The sequence below is a fragment of the Chinchilla lanigera genome, unplaced genomic scaffold, assembly GCF_000276665.1.
Source record: "Chinchilla lanigera isolate Chin_1 unplaced genomic scaffold, ChiLan1.0 scaffold00051, whole genome shotgun sequence".
NCBI classification, from domain to species: Eukaryota; Metazoa; Chordata; class Mammalia; order Rodentia; family Chinchillidae; genus Chinchilla; species Chinchilla lanigera.
In genome coordinates, this window is record NW_004955452.1 from 13,644,792 (window position 1) to 13,662,055 (window position 17,264).

Genomic DNA, 17,264 nt, shown 5'->3' on the forward strand with positions numbered 1-17,264 from the left:
AAAAAAAAAAAAAAAAAAAACACAACAAGTTAGAGGCCAGCCTGAGCAATTTAGTCAGACCCTGTCTCAAAGTGGAATCTTTTCTTTTTTCCAAAGTAAAATATTAGGGCTGGGGATTATAGCTCAGCAGCATGGTGCCTCCCTGGCAGGCGCAAGGTCCTGAGTTTGATTCTCGGTTCCAAAAATAAAAAATGTTGGGGCTGGGGATTTAGCTCAGCGGCAAAAAGCGCCTGCCTGGCAAGTGCAAGGTTGTGAGTTCGGTTTCCGGTACCAGAGAAAAACAACAACAAAAAAATAAAATAAAATAAAAAATAAAAAATGTTAAAAAGGATTCAGCATGTAGTTTAGTGATAGAATACCTGCTTAGCATGTGGAAGGCCCTGAGTTCAATCCCCAGAACCACACACATACACAAAATGTGATTCTGTTAATTTGATGGTGCTAAAATCCCTTATTTATTTAATTCAAATGATCTCACATAAAATGTTGCCAGGAAATACCCAATGAAGTATCATCTAGAGTAAAAACATTTAGGTCAACTTTCTATCAACTGCAATTTCCACTTCTATAATTATGCAATCATCAACCCCAATGCAAGACAACAAAAACCCCAAAGCTGATGTTACTAAAATTGCTAACTATACTATTTACTTGGCTCTCAAGATCATGGCCACCAATTGCTTAAAGAAAGCAACAGAAATCTTTGTAATTTTAAGAGCAAAAGGTCAATTAGTTATCCCCAACAGTGGTCTCTACTGCCAAATGCTTTTGCTCATTTCCCAGAATAGTAGCATACTCAGAAATTTTTAAATTGCTGTTTTCTTACACTCAATATTATGGAAGGAACCATGTCAACAACAACAACAACAAAAAACTCAAAGGAAAACAAAGATAGGGTACCCTCCTCTAAAAGGTAGCCTTTTTCACTGATTCCAGACAAGAGGTTCTAGAGGGGGGACAATCTCAAGGAGGAAAGCACATTCTATGAAATCTAACAACATACCCGCTTTCTATGGAAAAAGCTTACCTTCTCCTCGTAAGCATATATTTTTCTGGGAAGGGAAGCAAAGTATCATTTACTGAACACACACATTCAGAGTGCTATATGGTACCACAAGGTATGAGACAGAGCTTAGCTGGGCACAGTGGCACATACCTGTAATCCCAACACTCAGGAGGAGGATCACCATGAGTTCAAGGCCAGCCTGAACTACATAGTGAGACCCTGTCTCAAAAAAAAAAAAGGATTGTGGATTGTGATGTCTCATACTTCCTCAAAGGCATTAGGTAACCAACCTACCCAAGATCCTAATCATTTAGTAGAAATATCTAGCTCTAGATCCCAGGTCTGCCTAACTTTGAAAGCTTTTTATTTTCAATATATCTTTATCAAATCTCAAAATGATTACTATCAATGTTCCCTTAGGGGAAAGAACCCAATTTAAATTTTGGTTCCAAAGCAAATAAACAAAAAACCAAATGAACCCACCAAACCAGGCACAGTGGTGCATACCGACAATCCCAGTTACTTGAGACACTGAGGCAGGAGAACCACAGATTCTAGCCCAGCTTGGGTAACTTAGTGAGACCCTGTCTCAAAAAGTAAACAGGGCTAGGAGTGTAGCTCAGTGGTAGAGCATTTGCCTACCATGTATAAGGCCCTGGGTTTAATTGGCAATTCCTTAAAATAAATATCCACCAAAAGGATGACAGTTTCTGTCAACGGCAGATCACTTTTCTCTCTCCTAGTTGTTTGTAAAATGAATTGAGAGACTCACAGAGTACCCTTTTAAAATCTTAAATCTATAAGCAAAATAGTACCTGTTGACAACCATAGACCAAAGCAGCAGAAAGTATAAAACAGGTACAGGCTTCTCAGCCACTTCGGGGATGTCTGCCAACAATATCCTGATAAAATCCAGGAAGCAGGACTTGGCTTGACTCCCAGCTTCTTCTCCATGGCCTTCCAGACAGCTGGAACCAATACACTAGAAAAACAGAAAGAGAAGAAATTCAATGCCAAGTAATTAATAATTGATTCCTGGAAATGTGGGATGCTAGCAAATGTGACAGATTAGGAGAAAGAGAAATTTCAAGTTTGTCTTTCAGTGCTCATCCCTGCCAGAAAATTTGAAACCTGAGCTTTGACATAGTCTATAATTATCAAGATAACAACATAGCAAAGGATATAAAATGAATCCACTGTAAAGCTGAAACATTTTATATTCCATTACGGTCTAATCTAACAATAAATCATCTATGTGGCAGAATAGAAAGTGCACTAGTCTGATGAAAGCATTGATTTCCAGTTCTGCTAACAGCTTTGTGACTTTGACCCAATAGACTTTCTTATCTATGAAAGGATTGGACTTCTTAACTAAACTAACCTGAGAGTGTTGTAAAAACTTTTCAATATGATTATATTTAGGTAGGGCATGAACTCCCCACATTGCTACTACACCTACCACTATTATTTTTAAAATCTATCAAATTCACTTCAGGGTTATCCTGCTGACCCCTAAGAGCCATTTACAATTCCTGGCTTCAAATCACACAAATGTTCAGCAAGTATTTGTATCAGGCACTGTGCCGGCTACTCCAGAATCTAGGGGCTGTTTAATTTCGTTCTCTTCCAGCAGGAAGAAAAAAATCTGTTATTTCCAGAAGTTTCTTTTTTCTCATACAACTTTATATACTGCATAAATTATTATAAAAATCCTGGCAATATTATGAGTTGACAGGAGTTCTGAGGAAGCAAATCAAACATCTACTGGCTGCGTGCAGTGGCGCGCACCTGTAGTCTCAGCCACCTGACAAGCTGAGGCAGGGAGAATGTTTGAGCCCAGGAATTCAAAGCCAGCCTGGGCAAAATTCTAAGATTCTGTCTTTTTAAAAATGATGGAGAAAGAGACAAAGACAGAATGGAAGAAGAGAAAGAACAAAAGGAGGACTAAAAACCTTGTGTCCTAAATATGCACCTCATTTACCTCTGGTAAATGACATAGGCTGACAATCCTGACCCCCAGCCAGCATACAGGGATATCGACATTCCGTGCATAGGATTTCATTGCTAATGCCAAGACACACACATACACACCACTGCAAAAGTGAGATGTAGCCCACCTAAGAAACGGCTTTTACTGAGCTATGAGCATCTGAAGGACTTCATCTTTCTCACTCAATTCAATCCAGTCCTACTTTTTGTTTTGTTAGTTGTATATCAGAGAGCAGGGGACAGGAAGGTGTGTGAGCAAGGGGCATGTTTAAGAAATTATGAAATGGAAATTAAGTTTGAGAAATTATATCCAGCAACTTCTTTACCTTTCCAAGATGAAATAGGTGAGAGTGTGTGTGTGGATTCTTACCCAACACATTTCTGCCTACCACAAAAGGTTTTAAAACTCAAGGTGACTCAACACCTGTCATCAACAGCCTGGCAGGTGGGTGGGAAAAGCAGAAAAGAAATGAATAGGCTTTGAAAACGGAGTAATAAACACCATTGGGCCTGCAGGCTGATTAGAAGTGCAATGTCTTACAAACCGCGCATAAGAGAGCAGAGCTTATTTCACCTGCACTCCCAACCAGTCATTCTGCTAAAACCTACAATTGCCTACAGGCACAAATCACTGCTAGGGTCCAGTTAAAGACTGACTGACCAGAGGCAGGAACAACAAGACATCACCAAGATCCAAATGGTTTGTTACCGAATCAAAGGGTAACAACCGAGGGAGAGAACACACACCCCCACAATACTTGACAAATGAAAATCTAGAAAAGCTCCCAATAGTTCTGGCATTTAGGGCGTTACAAGTACACCGAAATAAAAGCACTCTCTGTTGCAGCAGCTGTTCAGACAGAGCAGGGGGTAATGTTTACTTAATACTTCAGGTTGATGGGGGATGTATCATACTTCAGTCTGTCATCTACATACGTGGAACTCCTTTATGTACACAGCGATAAGATATGTTTGAATAACGACAAAGCACGTCTGAAACAGCCTATTCAGCGGGTGTGAGTAATCAAGAGTAATGCTTTAAAGAAAAAAGTCTCAGATATTTGGGAAAGTTACAGAACAGACTGCCATGAATAGCTTTGCTTATATTTGCAGACACTGTTTTCCAAATAGCTAGAAAAATGAACAGATTGTTCTGGGAGGTCGTCTCTTCAATTCGTTCCTAGTTTCCAGTCTGTTAATCACAAGAAAGCACTAGGAGACTCGGCTAAGGCTGTGTATTAACAACATCTATTGTAAGTTGGGCACAGACACCACGAGGTGAGAGCAGGCACAGGATTCCTGGAACCCGCCTGAGGTTTTCTATTTTGACCTCTTTCACTTCGTCTTTGTGCTCGATGCAGCCACTACAAGACCCTCTGGGAGGGGGACAAAACTTTCCAAATCCTGAATGAGGCAGGTTTCCTGTCGTAATTCATACATTGTGCTGAACCCCGCCCACCCTCATTGTGCACCAACTTTCTATCTCGTTCGGGAGATCAAACGCGGGAGACAGGAACTAAGGGCTAGGCTGCAGAGATGCCTAGAAGGGTGGAAGCGCCCCCATCCCTGCCAATCTGAATGTCAGAGGATGGAGGGACCTGAATGACCAGACCCAGGCCCCAAAACAGCAAGAGTTAACTTGGGTCTCGAGCTCCACACCTGTAAGGCCAGAAGCAGGTGACTCTCCTGGCCAGGGCAGGAGCGCCACCTCCGGGTCCCAACACCCGGCCGGCGCACCCCAAACACTGCCCATCCCGCTTGCCCCTCCCCTGAGCTCATGGTCCTCGGCCTGGCAGTCATCCGCCCCGGCCACCTACCGGGGCTCAGGGCCACACAGCGGGGCCCTGGCTCTCGGCAGCCTCCGCCTTCTCCGGGTCCATGGGCTTGGGGGCCCCAACTTTCTCTCCCCTCACCCGAGGAGGAGGAGGAAAAGAAAGAAGGTAGTGCGGGCTCCCCACCCGGACAGCTCCCTCTCGCCTCAGTCTCCCTGGACAGCGACGGCGACCGGAAACACCGCCTCCTCCCACCTCCCGGAGCTCAACCCGGAAACACACTCTTCATGCTAATTAAGCTCTCCCGCCCCCACCCTCCGGAAGCGCAATTCCAGGCGTGAGCCCGCGGGGGAGGAGGGGCAGCACTGGAGGTAGAACTACGCACAAAGCGCAGGAGTCTGGGCCCTGGCCTCTCGCCTCCTGCTCACCAGGGGACGTCTGCAGCCTTGCTTTCTTTGCACGAGCCTCAGGCCCCGGATTCGGGCAGTGCCCACAAGGAAGATGGCGGCAACGGCGACACCCCCTACGGCTTAGCGCCCTGTAGTGCTATTGGCTAGATCCCGGAGTGAGGTCGCCGTGGATTGGTTTAAAGCTCTGCGGGGGTGGGGGTGTAGCTGCAGCAGTCTGGAGCCAGGAGTGGGCAACGCGGCGTGAGCAGCGGCCCCAGGCTCCGGGAGACTCGCGCCCTGAGAAGACTTCGCCGCTCGGGGCCGCAGCCTGGTGAGCTCAGCCCCCTTCAGGCCCTCCCCTGCATCCCAGCCGGAGCTTCTCGGAGCCGGCGCAGATCGATACAGACACACCCCGGGGACCGTATCGCGACTTCATCGTGCCATATCGCGACATCATTGTGCCCTGTCGAGACTCCATTTTGTCACAGCCCTTTTCAGTATATATCTTTTTCTCAAAAATTTGCCCTGTCATCTATGGGGGCTCTCCACCCACCCCCCATGTCGTGATTTTGCTGTGATCTCTTCGTGACATAGCCGCGCCATCGTGAAGTGTGATCTCATCGCCGCCTTGTCGTGACTTCATCAATGTCGTGTTGTGATCTGGCTGCAGCGGGACAGGTGCTGACCGCCAGGAACCACCCCCCCCCATAGCCCCATCTCAGCAGGCCCGCTTCGATTATCCGGCTTTTGGATTCTCTCTTGTCCCAGGAGCTACCTGACCCCTTCTTGCTGATCCAGCCCCTGCTGGTATTCACAGGCTGATAGCGGGACGGGGAGGGCGAGAACAGGGAGCTGAAGGGGTTAATTCTGCTACCACTGCTGTCGCCTCTGCCGCTGCTGCTCCTGCTTCTGCAGCCTCTGCCTGCCCGAGGGAGGGATAGGAGAGAAGGCAAGGAGCCTGTGGGGGCGACGGAGAGCCCCGGTTGGAGGGGTGGGGTCCCCAAAGGGACCTCCAAGCCGTCCCTGGTGAGTTTGTATTCTCACTTTTGCTGAAGCTTGTCTCCTGTCTCTGAAGAAGGGAGAGGAAAGGCGCTTAGGATGCCCTCTTCCCCCGAGTCAGCCTGAGTCCGGATAATCGAACTTCACCCATGTATGTCTCCATTCTTCCGTCTGTCCTCACCACTCACTCCCAATGTGCTTCCTAGAAAGAGATAAAACCCGACCTCTGGTGCCAGGGCCTGCTGAGCAGTGGGGCCAGCCCACTCCTACCCCCAGAGGACTGGTGAGGAGAGCTGTCCGGCTGAGCAGTAGGATGCATGGTCCTCCTTTCCCACTTTCTGGAGGTGACCTTGGACCAGGGTCCCTTCATCCTGAGGATATGCAGGTCCAACCTCTTAAAGGGGCTCCCCCAAGGGAGGTCAGTCTTGAGGAAGCCACCCCTCCAAGTCCTCCCTCCCCTCCCTCTGTGCTAATCCCTCCCTTCATCCTCCACTCCCACCCCCACCCCCGCCCTGTCCCTCCTCTGCAGAGGGATGCTCAGTCCCTCTTGTGTTCACAGTTGGGCAAGGCGGGCATCATGGCCTCGGATTGCGAGCCAGCTCTGAACCAGGCAGAGGGCCGAAACCCCACCCTGGAGCGCTACCTGGGAGCCCTCCGTGAGGCCAAGAATGACAGCGAGCAGTTTGCAGCCCTGCTGCTAGTAAGGAACTTGCTGATAATTGGGAGGTGGGAAGGGCTGGGTGGTCAGACCCCCAAGGAATGGGGTCAGTGAGTCCCCAAGGATATATAGACGGTGCTGACAACCCTGGAGCAACCAAAGAAGGCCCAAAATTGCTGCCTTTATACTTTTTTTTTCTTGCTCCCCTGAGAATTGGGGCAAAGGAGAATGGGGGTGAATAGGCTATGGCACTAGGGGCCCTGGAGGAGGCTGCCTGCATTTGCTTTCTGGGGCGTCCCAGAGCAGATGGGAGCTGACTCATAGGGTAACAGCAGCAGGTAGTAACTAGTGCAGAGTACTTGAGGGCTAGGGATGATTTTTCTGGAACCTGAAAGCATGAAAGGACTAGAAGTGACTGAGGAGGGGTACTAGGAGACAACCAGGTAGGTTAAAGGTAAGAGAGGTGGTTCAGGTCTCAGCTCTGTTGGAGGACCCAGGCTGGGGACAGCAGAGCAGGAGCTGCAGTGCTAAAGGGGGGGGTTGGTGTGTGGGGGGTGAAGGGAGGAGGGAGTACAGCCTGCTTGTTTGCCATGGCAACAGGGAGAAGGCTCTGGAGTCAAGGGCTCACACTGCAGCAGAGGAGGTGTTTAGGTGAAATGTAAGGGGAAATGTTTTGACATGCAGAGCAGAGACACAGGAGCCATTTCCCCTGAGAAGGTGGCGGAAATGGATCAGAGACTTCTCTGGAGACAGCAGTTAGGGAAGGACCCCAAATCCTGGGGGATTTTAAACTTGCGTTCTAAGCCCCTTCCAACCCCGGTTCTGGGCATCTAGATTAGACATCAGGAAGAACTTTTCAACTGGCCAGGTAAGGAACTGCCCAAATGAGTAGTTGAGGAGGACTGCACCTCCCTTCCATGGAATAATCATAGATGGGAGGGGTACAGAGATCACACCTGTCTGTCTCCAAGGAGAAAGAAGGAGCTGGATGAAATGACCCCGGATGAGTTCTGTTGCATAACCTAATCGTGTTAGTCCTCAGTGCCCCAGGGGGCAAGGAAGGAATGGTGGAAGGGACCTTTCTTTCATCCTGCTCATAGCATGTACCCCCTATAGGTGACCAAGGCAGTCAAAGCAGGTGACATCGATGCCAAGACACGGCGGCGGATCTTTGATGCCGTTGGCTTCACGTTTCCCAATCGTCTTCTGACCACCAAGGAGGCCCCGGATGGCTGCCCTGACCACGTTCTCCGGGCCCTAGGCGTGGCCCTGCTGGCCTGTTTCTGCAGCGACCCTGAACTGGCCACCCATCCCCAGGTCCTGAACAAGATCCCCATCCTTAGCACTTTTCTCACAGCCCGTGGGGACCCCGACGATGCCGCCCGCCGCTCCATGATTGATGACACCTACCAGTGCCTGACAGCTGTAGCAGGCACACCCCGAGGGCCCCGGCACCTGATTGCTGGTGGCACTGTGTCTGCCCTGTGTCAGGCGTACCTGGGGCATGGCTATGGCTTTGACCAGGCCCTGGCGCTCCTGGTGGGGCTGCTGGCTGCTGCGGAGACCCAGTGCTGGAAGGAGGCAGAGCCCGACTTGCTGGCTGTGTTGCGGGGCCTCAGTGAGGATTTCCAGAAAGCTGAGGATGCCAGCAAGTTTGAGCTCTGCCAGCTGCTGCCCCTCTTTCTGCCCCCAACAACCGTGCCCCCTGAATGCCTCCGGGATCTGCAGGCTGGGCTGGCACGAATCTTGGGAAGCAAGCTGAGCTCCTGGCAGCGCAACCCTGCACTGAAGCTGGCAGCCCGCCTGGCTCACGCCTGCGGCTCCGACTGGATCCCGGCAGGCAGCTCTGGGAGCAAGTTCCTGGCCCTCCTGGTGAATCTGGCATGCGTGGAGGTACGGCTGGCCCTGGAGGAGACAGGCACAGAGGTGAAAGAGGATGTGGTGACTGCCTGCTACGCCCTTATGGAGCTGGGGATCCAGGAGTGTACCCGCTGTGAGCAGTCACTGCTTAAGGAGCCACAGAAGGTACAGCTCGTGAGCATCATGAAGGAGGCCATCGGAGCTGTCATCCACTACCTGCAGCAGGTAAGGGCGTAGTGCCCCACAGAGGGAGCCCAACTTGGAGAGCCAGTGCAGGAGCCAGAAGGAGAGGGAAAGGGGTTGAGTGCTGTGTGCACACGCGGCTAGTACTGCAGCACGCACTCCAGGAGTAGTGTGTGGCCAAGCGTCCCTCCCTCTCCCTCTCTCTGTGAGCCTCCACACAGGCACCTACCACACGCCATATGTGCACTCACATCACAGCACACACACACACAGAACACAGTAACCTCCCACTCGTACAGCGCTCCCCAGTACACACACTACACACCACACAAAATTGAAGCAGTCTGTTCTCACTCTGTAGCATTGTTTTACATGCACGCACACAAACTTGCAGTGGCGAAGGGAGAAGGAGCAGGAACCTCTGGAAAGGTTTTGTGAAATCTCTGCTCAGCTCCTCACCCACCCTCCCTCTCTGGCTGAGAAGCCCGCTCTTCTGTCCACAGGGATTCATCCATGACTCTCTCCTGCCACTGAACTTATCAGCCATATATCCCGCAAACCATGCTAAGCACTCATCTTGTTTTCTGGGTTAGCCCAAAGAGGGGGGACACCCCCTCTCACTGTTGGAGTATGCAGATTCTCCCACCCCAGTAAAGGACTGCTACTTAGGCGTAGACCTGAGAGTTGCCCCGTAGCTTTGAGCTATCTTAGAGGTGGAGAGAGGGTAGTGCAACTGGAATATCAGCAAGTACGGGGCACGTTGTCTGAGATCCAGCTCACTCTGCAGACCTGCACAGAGAGCCTGCTTTCAAGGGTGTGTCCCTCCTATATGCTAGGTCTGGGCACATGGGGTAGAGTAAGACTTGGTAACCAGCTTTGAAGGGCTCATAGGACAGAATTCCCTTCTAATTGTCTCATTCCAAACCTGACTGGTAGGGTGGTGAAGGGGGATGCGTCCCTGGCCTGCTCTGTCTCAGTGGGGTCCTGTGGCAACAGGTGGGGCCAGAGAAGCAGAAGGAGCCCTTTGTGTTTGCCTCGGTGCGGATCCTGGGCGCCTGGCTGGCTGAGGAGACCTCATCCCTGCGGAAGGAGGTGTGCCAGCTGCTGCCTTTCCTGGTCCGCTACGCCAAGACCCTCTACGAGGAGGCCGAGGAGGCCAATGACCTTTCACAGCAGGTGGCCAACTTGGCTATCTCCCCTACAACCCCAGGGCCTGCCTGGCCAGGGGACGCTCTCCGGTGAGTTTGTAGTTACGCTTTACACAGCCAGACCATTCTAAAAGACTGTCACACAGTGACAAAACAGCACTCTGTCTCACCCCAAACTAGGCTGTGCCAGGCTCCCGACGAGAGCCGAGAATTCTCTTAGGATATTTGTTTTGGGGGGCTTATTCCCACAGGATTTGTGTAAGCCAAGTATTACTTGCCAACCCTAGATTTTCTCAATGAAAAGAGAACTTGCTGGGTGTGGTGGTGTATGCCTATAATCCCAGCACTCTGGGAGGCTGAGCCAGGCAGGAAGATCACAAACCCAAGCCCAGGGCTGGGGATATAGTTCAGTGGCACAAGCGCCTGCCTAGCAAGCACAAGGTCCTGAATTCAATTCCCAGTACAAAAAAAAAAAAAACAGGGGCTGGGGATTTAGCTCAGTGGCAAAGTGCCTGCCCGGCAAGCACAAGATCATGAGTTCGGTTTCCGGTACCAGAGAAAAACCAAAAGAAAAAAAAAAAAACCTAATACATGAAACCACAAACCCAAGCCCAGTCAGGGCTACTTAGCTACTCTGTGCAATCTTGTCTCCAGAAATTTTGAAAGAAGTGGGGGGTGTAGGGGTACAAGTATACCTTGGTATGAAGCCCTTCAATCCCCACTACTGCCAGGCAGAGAATTTATGCTTATTGAGCATCTTCTATGAGCTGGGTATTTTGTTGTCCCCTGTACCAGAACGATCTAATTTGGTCCACACAGCAACATTTTAAAGGTCTCACCCACATTTTAAAGATGAGGAAGCTGAGGCTCAAAGCAGTGAAAGTAACTGCCCACAGTCCCACTGTGGCAGAGCCCCAGCTTGGTCGTGGGTCTTTTTGCCTTTTCGGCAATATCTATAAGGACATGTCCTTCTCCCCTACTTCCGCTTCTCCTGGGCAAGGCGACCTGAAAAAAAAGACATCTTTGTGTTTTCATCTCTCTGCCCTGCACACATCTGTCCTTTCCACACCCCCAGGCTCCTCCTTCCTGGCTGGTGCCACCTGACCGTCGAAGATGGGCCCCGGGAGATTCTGATCAAGGAGGGGGCCCCCTCACTTCTCTGCAAGTACTTCCTGCAACAGTGGGAGCTCACATCCCCCGGCCATGACACCTCAGTGCTGCCTGACAGCGTGGAGATCGGCCTGCAGACCTGCTGCCACATCTTCCTCAACCTCGTGGTCACTGCACCGGGGCTGATCAAGTGAGGGGCTTGGGAGAGGCTGGGCGGATGTCAGAGGAAGCAAAGAGGGCTGCCCCATTGTCTTAAAGCTCAGCCTCCTACTCTGCTTGCGGGTTTGTGTCTGCAGGTTTCTCTTAGTGTTGAAATGGAAGGGTTTTGGTAGGCAAGGGCAGCCCCGCTCAAGGGTTTGGCAAAGCTGTGTCTCCAGGTATGGTCTACCTACGCCAGCCATAACCCAGCCTCTGCTCCCCAAATGCCACAGTCAAGCTCAAAGTTAACTCCTCACCCTGCTGCCTGATGTCTTAGCCAGCCCTGGCCCACTGAAGCCTGCAGCCCTGCATCCCAGGTTTTTCAAAAGGCTTGATCTGATCTACTTACCCTCTGCCCTCACCCCTCCTTCCTTCCCTTTCTGCCCCAGGCGTGATGCCTGCTTCACATCTCTGATGAACACCCTGATGACGTCGCTGCCCGCACTAGTGCAGCAGCAAGGGAGACTGCTTCTGGCTGCCAACGTGGCCACCCTGGGGCTCCTCATGGCCAGGCTCCTTAGCACTTCTCCAGGTAAGCCTCAGGGGACCTCGGCCTGATGGGTAAGGGCAGAAGACTGGGGCGGATCTGTTGTGTCCTGGGCATTCAGTCCCCGTTTTCAGAAAACAGTGTTGCAAAATTTTCCCATCAAGAGGAAATCTCTACAGTGTATCTTCACCCGCCACCCCCACCCTTCTCCGCAAAATGATAATATTCGCTTCCTTCTGAAGACTTTTAAGGCAAGGTCTGGTGGGTGTTAAGTACAGGCCTGCGCACAGGCACAGGCCCAGGCACCTGGAATCCCTGGCAGCCCAAGGACTCCGAATCCAGCGTTTGCAAGGTGGAGCCACCCCCACCCAGGCCTTGAGTCAGAAGCCTCACTCCTCCATTGAGCTTTTTCACTGCTCAGGCCTCACCCTCCGAGCCACAGGCAGGCATCAGCACTCGGCCCCTCCGCATACAGCTTCTCCCCAGCCCTACCTCACTTGGCAGTGCGCAGGGGGAAGGGTGTCCCCTCCAGCCCCTGGCAGCCCTCAGTGTCTCCCACTTTGGCTGTGGGTGTCGGCTTGGGTCCCTCTGTCCCCGCCTGTTCCCTGTGCCCCATCTGTCAGGTTGGAGGAGCTGAGCAGATGCCCGGGAACAGGGTGTAACGTGCCCATACCCTCAGCTGCCTCTTTGTTTTCTGTGTGGGGATCCCAGCAGGTTACCCAGCAATGGGAGGAGGGAGAGCCTGTGCCTGTGGACCAGGGACCTCCCCATGTCATTCTCAGCCAGCCTCAGAGCCATCGTATCATGGTCCCAGGGCTGGCTCACCCACAAATGCCTCCAAGTTAGCTGAACAGCTCCGGGAGCACTTGCGGATGTATGCCAAAGCAGGTCTCTGCTTACCTGTCCCCTCTGGCGCCCTCTTCTGGCTCTTGATTTAAGCTGATGCATCCCCAGCCTGGTAAAGGACTCTTGGTCACCCTGCTGCTGGGGTCCCTGCTGTGAGAACCCTGAAGATGGTTCTCTCTCACATCTGACATGTGTCTCACTCCCACCTCCTGTACCTAGAAAGGTCTTGGTGATGGAGTGTACCGAGATTATTTCATTTAATTCTTACAACAGATTGTGAGATGCAGCCCAAGGTAGTTAACATAGTGTTGAAGGTGGGATTTGAACCCAGGCATCTGGTTCCAGGTGATGCTTCCACTCCCTGAGTGTCCACACAGGAGGGAAGGTGAGAGGCTGTCCCAGCAGCTCATGCCATCTCTCCCTCTGTGCCTTGCAGCTCTTCAGGGAACCCCAGCATCCCGAGGTTTCTTCGCAGCCGCCATCCTCTTCCTATCACAGTCCCACGTAGCGAGGGCCACGCCCGGCTCCGACCAGGCAGTGCTGGCCCTGTCCCCTGATTATGAGGGCATCTGGGCCGACCTGCAGGAGCTCTGGTTCCTGGGTATGCAGGCCTTCACAGGCTGTGTGCCGCTGCTACCTTGGCTGGCTCCTGCCGCCCTGCGCTCCCGCTGGCCGCAGGAGCTGCTCCAGCTCTTAGGCAGTGTCAGCCCCAACTCTGTCAAGCCTGAGATGGTGGCCGCCTACCAGGGCGTCCTAGTAGAATTGGCGCGGGCCAACCGGCTGTGCCGCGAGGCCATGAGGCTGCAGGCGGGCGAGGAAACGGCCAGCCACTACCGCATGGCCGCCTTGGAGCAGTGCCTGTCAGAGCCCTGAGCGGTGTCCACTGGGGACAGACCCGGGGGCGGGCAGCGAGGGAAGGAGGGAGGAGGCATCTTCCCTGAAGCCCCCAAACTGGATCCCCCTCCTCAGACTTCCCCCCCAAACACCCCAGCTTTCTGGCTTTTCTGAGGGCAAGGGCATGGTGCCCACCACTCAAGTGTAAGGAGCTGCATCCCGCCCCCCAGGCCCCCATGGGGGCAGGGATGGGCTTGGAAATCAATGTGGTTGTCCCCGCCAGGCCGGGGAAGGTTGGAGCAGCCCCCAGGGAGGGGGGCAGTAGGTGTCATTGTGCCCAATGTCTGGCTCCTCTGCAGGAGGACAGTCCCAGAGTAGGACAGGGCTGGCAGGAGCTGACTGCCTTAGCCCATGTGCCCTGCCGGCCAGGGCGCAGCCTCCCTAGGCTGTGGTGCCCCTCTGGCCCCCCAGGTCCACGTCCTTTATATTGGCCATTTGGCTCTTGCCCTTGACCCTCTTGGGCAGAGAATAGGCTCAGGCCATTGACATCGAAGTTCTTCCTTTCAACTCCAGTGACCAGGGTCTGAGCTGCCCTGTCCTTCCAGGGCAGCCCGGGGCAGACAAGCCCATACGGGGAGGGGGGGGGACCTCCTTCCACCCGAGCTTCCTCGAGGGAGCCCAAGAGTGCTTGGGCCCAGTCTATAAGCTTTGGTGTCATGTTGCAGCAGACTGATGAGGGGGGTGGGGGTTATTTATTTTGCTTGTCCTTATCCTTGCTTGGATACCTGAGCATCTGATCCTTGTCCCCTTGATACTATCTGGCTGGAGCCAGGAACAAGAGGGACACCTCCCTAGAATCCGCATGTTTCCCCAATGATTGCACCCCTTTGCCACCGTGGTGCCTGGCTTCAGTTCCCACCCCTGCTATGACTCCTTTCTGCAGAGACGCGACTGGCGGCTCCAGCAGGAACTACCTTTCTTATGAACCTGGTGAGGGAGGGCTGCTCCCCCATCACCCCTTGCTCCCCCCCACCCTCCCCCAGTGCGTTCTGTGATCGCCAAGTTCAAAGCTGTGCACATGTGGACACTCAATAAATGTTCATTGGTGACAAGAAGCCTCCTGTGCGGTTTGCCCTGCGCCTGCTCTCCCTTTCAGGCTCCATCCGCTCACGACTACTGTTTGCTGAACACATGTCCAGCCAAGCACACTTCACACTTCACAAGTATTACTCAGCCCTGGGAATCCTGGGAAGAAGGGATGTAGTTCTAGTCTTACAGGTGGAGAAACTTAGCATGGATAAGTGATTTGCTCAGAGTGTTACAGCTGGAGCCAGGCCGCCATGCAGGCCCTCAGCTCCCAAGCCCACATCCTCCACTGGTACAGCAGGTTCACAGTTCCAGCTGTTGGTGTGGCCAGGCCTACAGGGGACTCTTGGGGACAAAGGAAAACTGCTGCTTCTCATCAGAGGGTGGTTGTCAAGCATCACTGCCACATCTCACTGCCCCCCATGGGTGTGTCCGTCTCTGTGTCTGTGGGTGGGTGCGTGGTATCGGGGATTGAACGTAGAGCCTTTGCACTGAGCAACATCGCCAGCCCTTGGGGTGGGGGTTTTAGATAAGAGTTTCACCAAACCACTAGGTTGCTCAGGCTGGACTCAAACATGGGATCCTCCTGCCTCATCCTCCCATAGTGCTGGAATTATAGGAATACACCACCATGCCCAGCTGCATCCTTCAGTTTTCAAAGTCAGAAATTTTTATGTGAAGTCCCACTGTTGAATGTTGGCTAATTAAATTACTACTGGCCTAATGAAACATGCAGGCTAAATGTGAGAGCATCAGCAGGAACTGAGTCAACCATCTCTGCCTCAGCAGGCCTGAGCCAAAGTTGTCAGGTTGGAGGAAGACTAGCCCAAGGCCGAGCCCATCCACAGACTCCACATATGCCTTCAAACCTGCAAGCATTCTCTGAGTACATCCTATTGTTTACCTGTAGCTAGTTATGCATAGCTGGAATATTCATTTACTTCCCCGATATACTGAAACCCACCTTCTTAGTGTGAACTCTGTGAGTTAAAGATATAATGTAGACCCCTTATTCAAGCAGCTTAAAATCCAAAAGACAGATAAGGCAACACAAAAGTATAAGCAATGGCTTCTATGGAGATTCAATTAAAATGTGACGAGGATAAAGGGCCTCTGTCTGGCTATGCAAGTTGAGGAAAACTCCCAGCATGTTTGTGCTGAGACAGGAGAGTGGGGTGTGCGTGGGTAGCCAAGCAGAAGAGTGGCAGGTGTGTTTGGCACGGTGCAGTGTGAAGTGGACCAGGTCAGTGTAAGGCAGGGTCGGATTATAGGAGTCCAGCATGCTGTGCTCAGAAGCTTAGATACAGGATTGTGCCGTGGGACCAGATCGCCAATTTCTGAGCAGATTAAGGAGGACACAGTTTGCACTTTAGAGAGATGATTGACTGCAAAAGGAACAACGGAGGCAGGGAACTTGCGGGGAATAAGTTGGAACTAAGCCAATAGCTGTGAGGACGGAGACATACAGGTAGGAGTTAGGTAAGAGCACTTGGCAGTTAGTTTGATGTGAAGAGGACCCAAGGATGACTGCAGGTTCCTGATCTGGGCCACTGAGTAGATAATGGGGCCATTCACATGGGGGGGAACATTGGGCGAAAACAAATTTGTGGAAAACATAAGCTCAGTTCGGTAAGCAGTGCATGTGTACTGCCTGCAGAATATCCAAGGGGTGGCTGCTTTCCGTGGTCTGAAGCTCAGAGAGAGGCCTGAGCAACTGACAGATTTGGGAGTTGTCAGTAGAGAGGGTCCTAAGAATCATAGGAACCATCGAGACAATCTGGAGAAGTGGAGAGAAAGGAAGGACCCCAAAGCAAGTAACAACTGCCCATGGTCCCCGCTACTAAGGTGCTCCCCCTTGTGCAGTGGAAGAGTCCAACCTGGCAAAGCCGACTGAGCTCCCTACTTTAACGATGTATGACCAGAGAGTTCTGGGCTTGAGCGGGAGCAGGCAGGCATCCCTCTCCAGACCAAGCTTGCTGGTGGTTCACCTTTTTCAGGGAAAAAGGACCTGAGCTGCAATTATGTGATGTAACCACGAGGTGGAGCCTTGGTATCTTGTACCAGATTTCCTCTCCCGGCAAACACTCCCCAAGAGTCCTAGAGCAAGTTGTCGAAAGCTGGGAGGAGAAAGGTGGCTCTGTCAACAAGAAAGGCAGATTCCGGTTTTGCTTAACATAAAGTCCAAATTGAAGCTCACTTTTTGAAAAGAGGAAGAAATATGTGCCTGGGAAAAAGAGCAATATGCCAAGTGGGAACTCATGTATGTTTCTGCATGTACATCTGCTTGTCACTACATATCCTGTGTTCTCATTTATACATGTGTTTCTCGTGGATCTCTCTGTACCTACAGTGTGCTCCATTTCCCAGGAGCATCTGCACAGGCATCCCTGTGCATACCCCAGGCTTCATATGCATGCATGTGTCCCAGAAAATGGGCAACCAGAAATCCCCACCTCCCTGCCTCAGAGAGTGAAGAGATGCTTTGGCCCTGAAAAGAAAGTCCTCTGAATTGAAACCATAGGACACTGTACCTTTGGGGAGCCCCAGAGGAGCTGAGACCATGGAGAACATCCCAGCAGAAATAAGTGGAACCACTCATTTATCAGATGATCTCAGGTTATAACTGGGTTCTATGTCTAGTTACTGAGGGTTGTGTTCACATACAACCTTTTGGAAGTTGTGTGTGTGTGTGTGTGTGT

The 17,264-nt window shown here is 51.8% G+C and overlaps 2 protein-coding genes across 8 annotated transcripts in view; one reads left to right on the forward strand and one right to left on the reverse strand.

The window, feature by feature from the left end:
- Kiaa0319l (KIAA0319-like ortholog) overlaps window positions 1-5,032 on the reverse strand; it is a 111,300-nt gene extending 106,268 nt beyond the window's left edge. The window contains exons 1-2 of one of the 3 annotated variants that reach the window (XM_005395143.2): window positions 4,813-5,032; window positions 1,822-1,988 (exon numbers count right to left, since the gene is read on the reverse strand). In XM_005395143.2, the coding sequence (XP_005395200.1) occupies window positions 1,822-1,960 (139 nt within the window). In that variant the 5' untranslated portion in view covers window positions 1,961-1,988; window positions 4,813-5,032. Of the gene's footprint in view, window positions 1-1,821; window positions 1,989-4,812 lie in introns of those variants that run through there. The other 2 variants (XM_005395144.2, XM_005395145.2) reach the window with 2 other exon arrangements.
- A 192-nt stretch (window positions 5,033-5,224) lies between these two features.
- On the forward strand, window positions 5,225-14,591 carry Ncdn (neurochondrin). 5 transcript variants are annotated; one of them, XM_013519573.1, is made up of 8 exons: window positions 5,225-5,834; window positions 6,362-6,573; window positions 6,715-6,855; window positions 7,930-8,898; window positions 9,853-10,094; window positions 11,080-11,304; window positions 11,702-11,844; window positions 13,082-14,591. In XM_013519573.1, the coding sequence occupies exons 2-8, from the start codon at window positions 6,469-6,471 to the stop codon at window positions 13,516-13,518; spliced, it is 2,262 nt and encodes a 753-aa protein (XP_013375027.1). In that variant the 5' UTR covers window positions 5,225-5,834; window positions 6,362-6,468; the 3' UTR covers window positions 13,519-14,591. The 5 variants fall into 5 exon arrangements, with proteins under 5 accessions (XP_013375027.1, XP_005395205.1, XP_005395208.1 ...); XM_005395148.2 differs by lacking the exon at window positions 6,362-6,573 and having other exon boundaries at window positions 5,225-5,487; window positions 5,751-5,834; XM_005395151.2 differs by lacking the exon at window positions 6,362-6,573 and having other exon boundaries at window positions 5,225-5,653.
- Window positions 14,592-17,264: the final 2,673 nt, after the last annotated feature.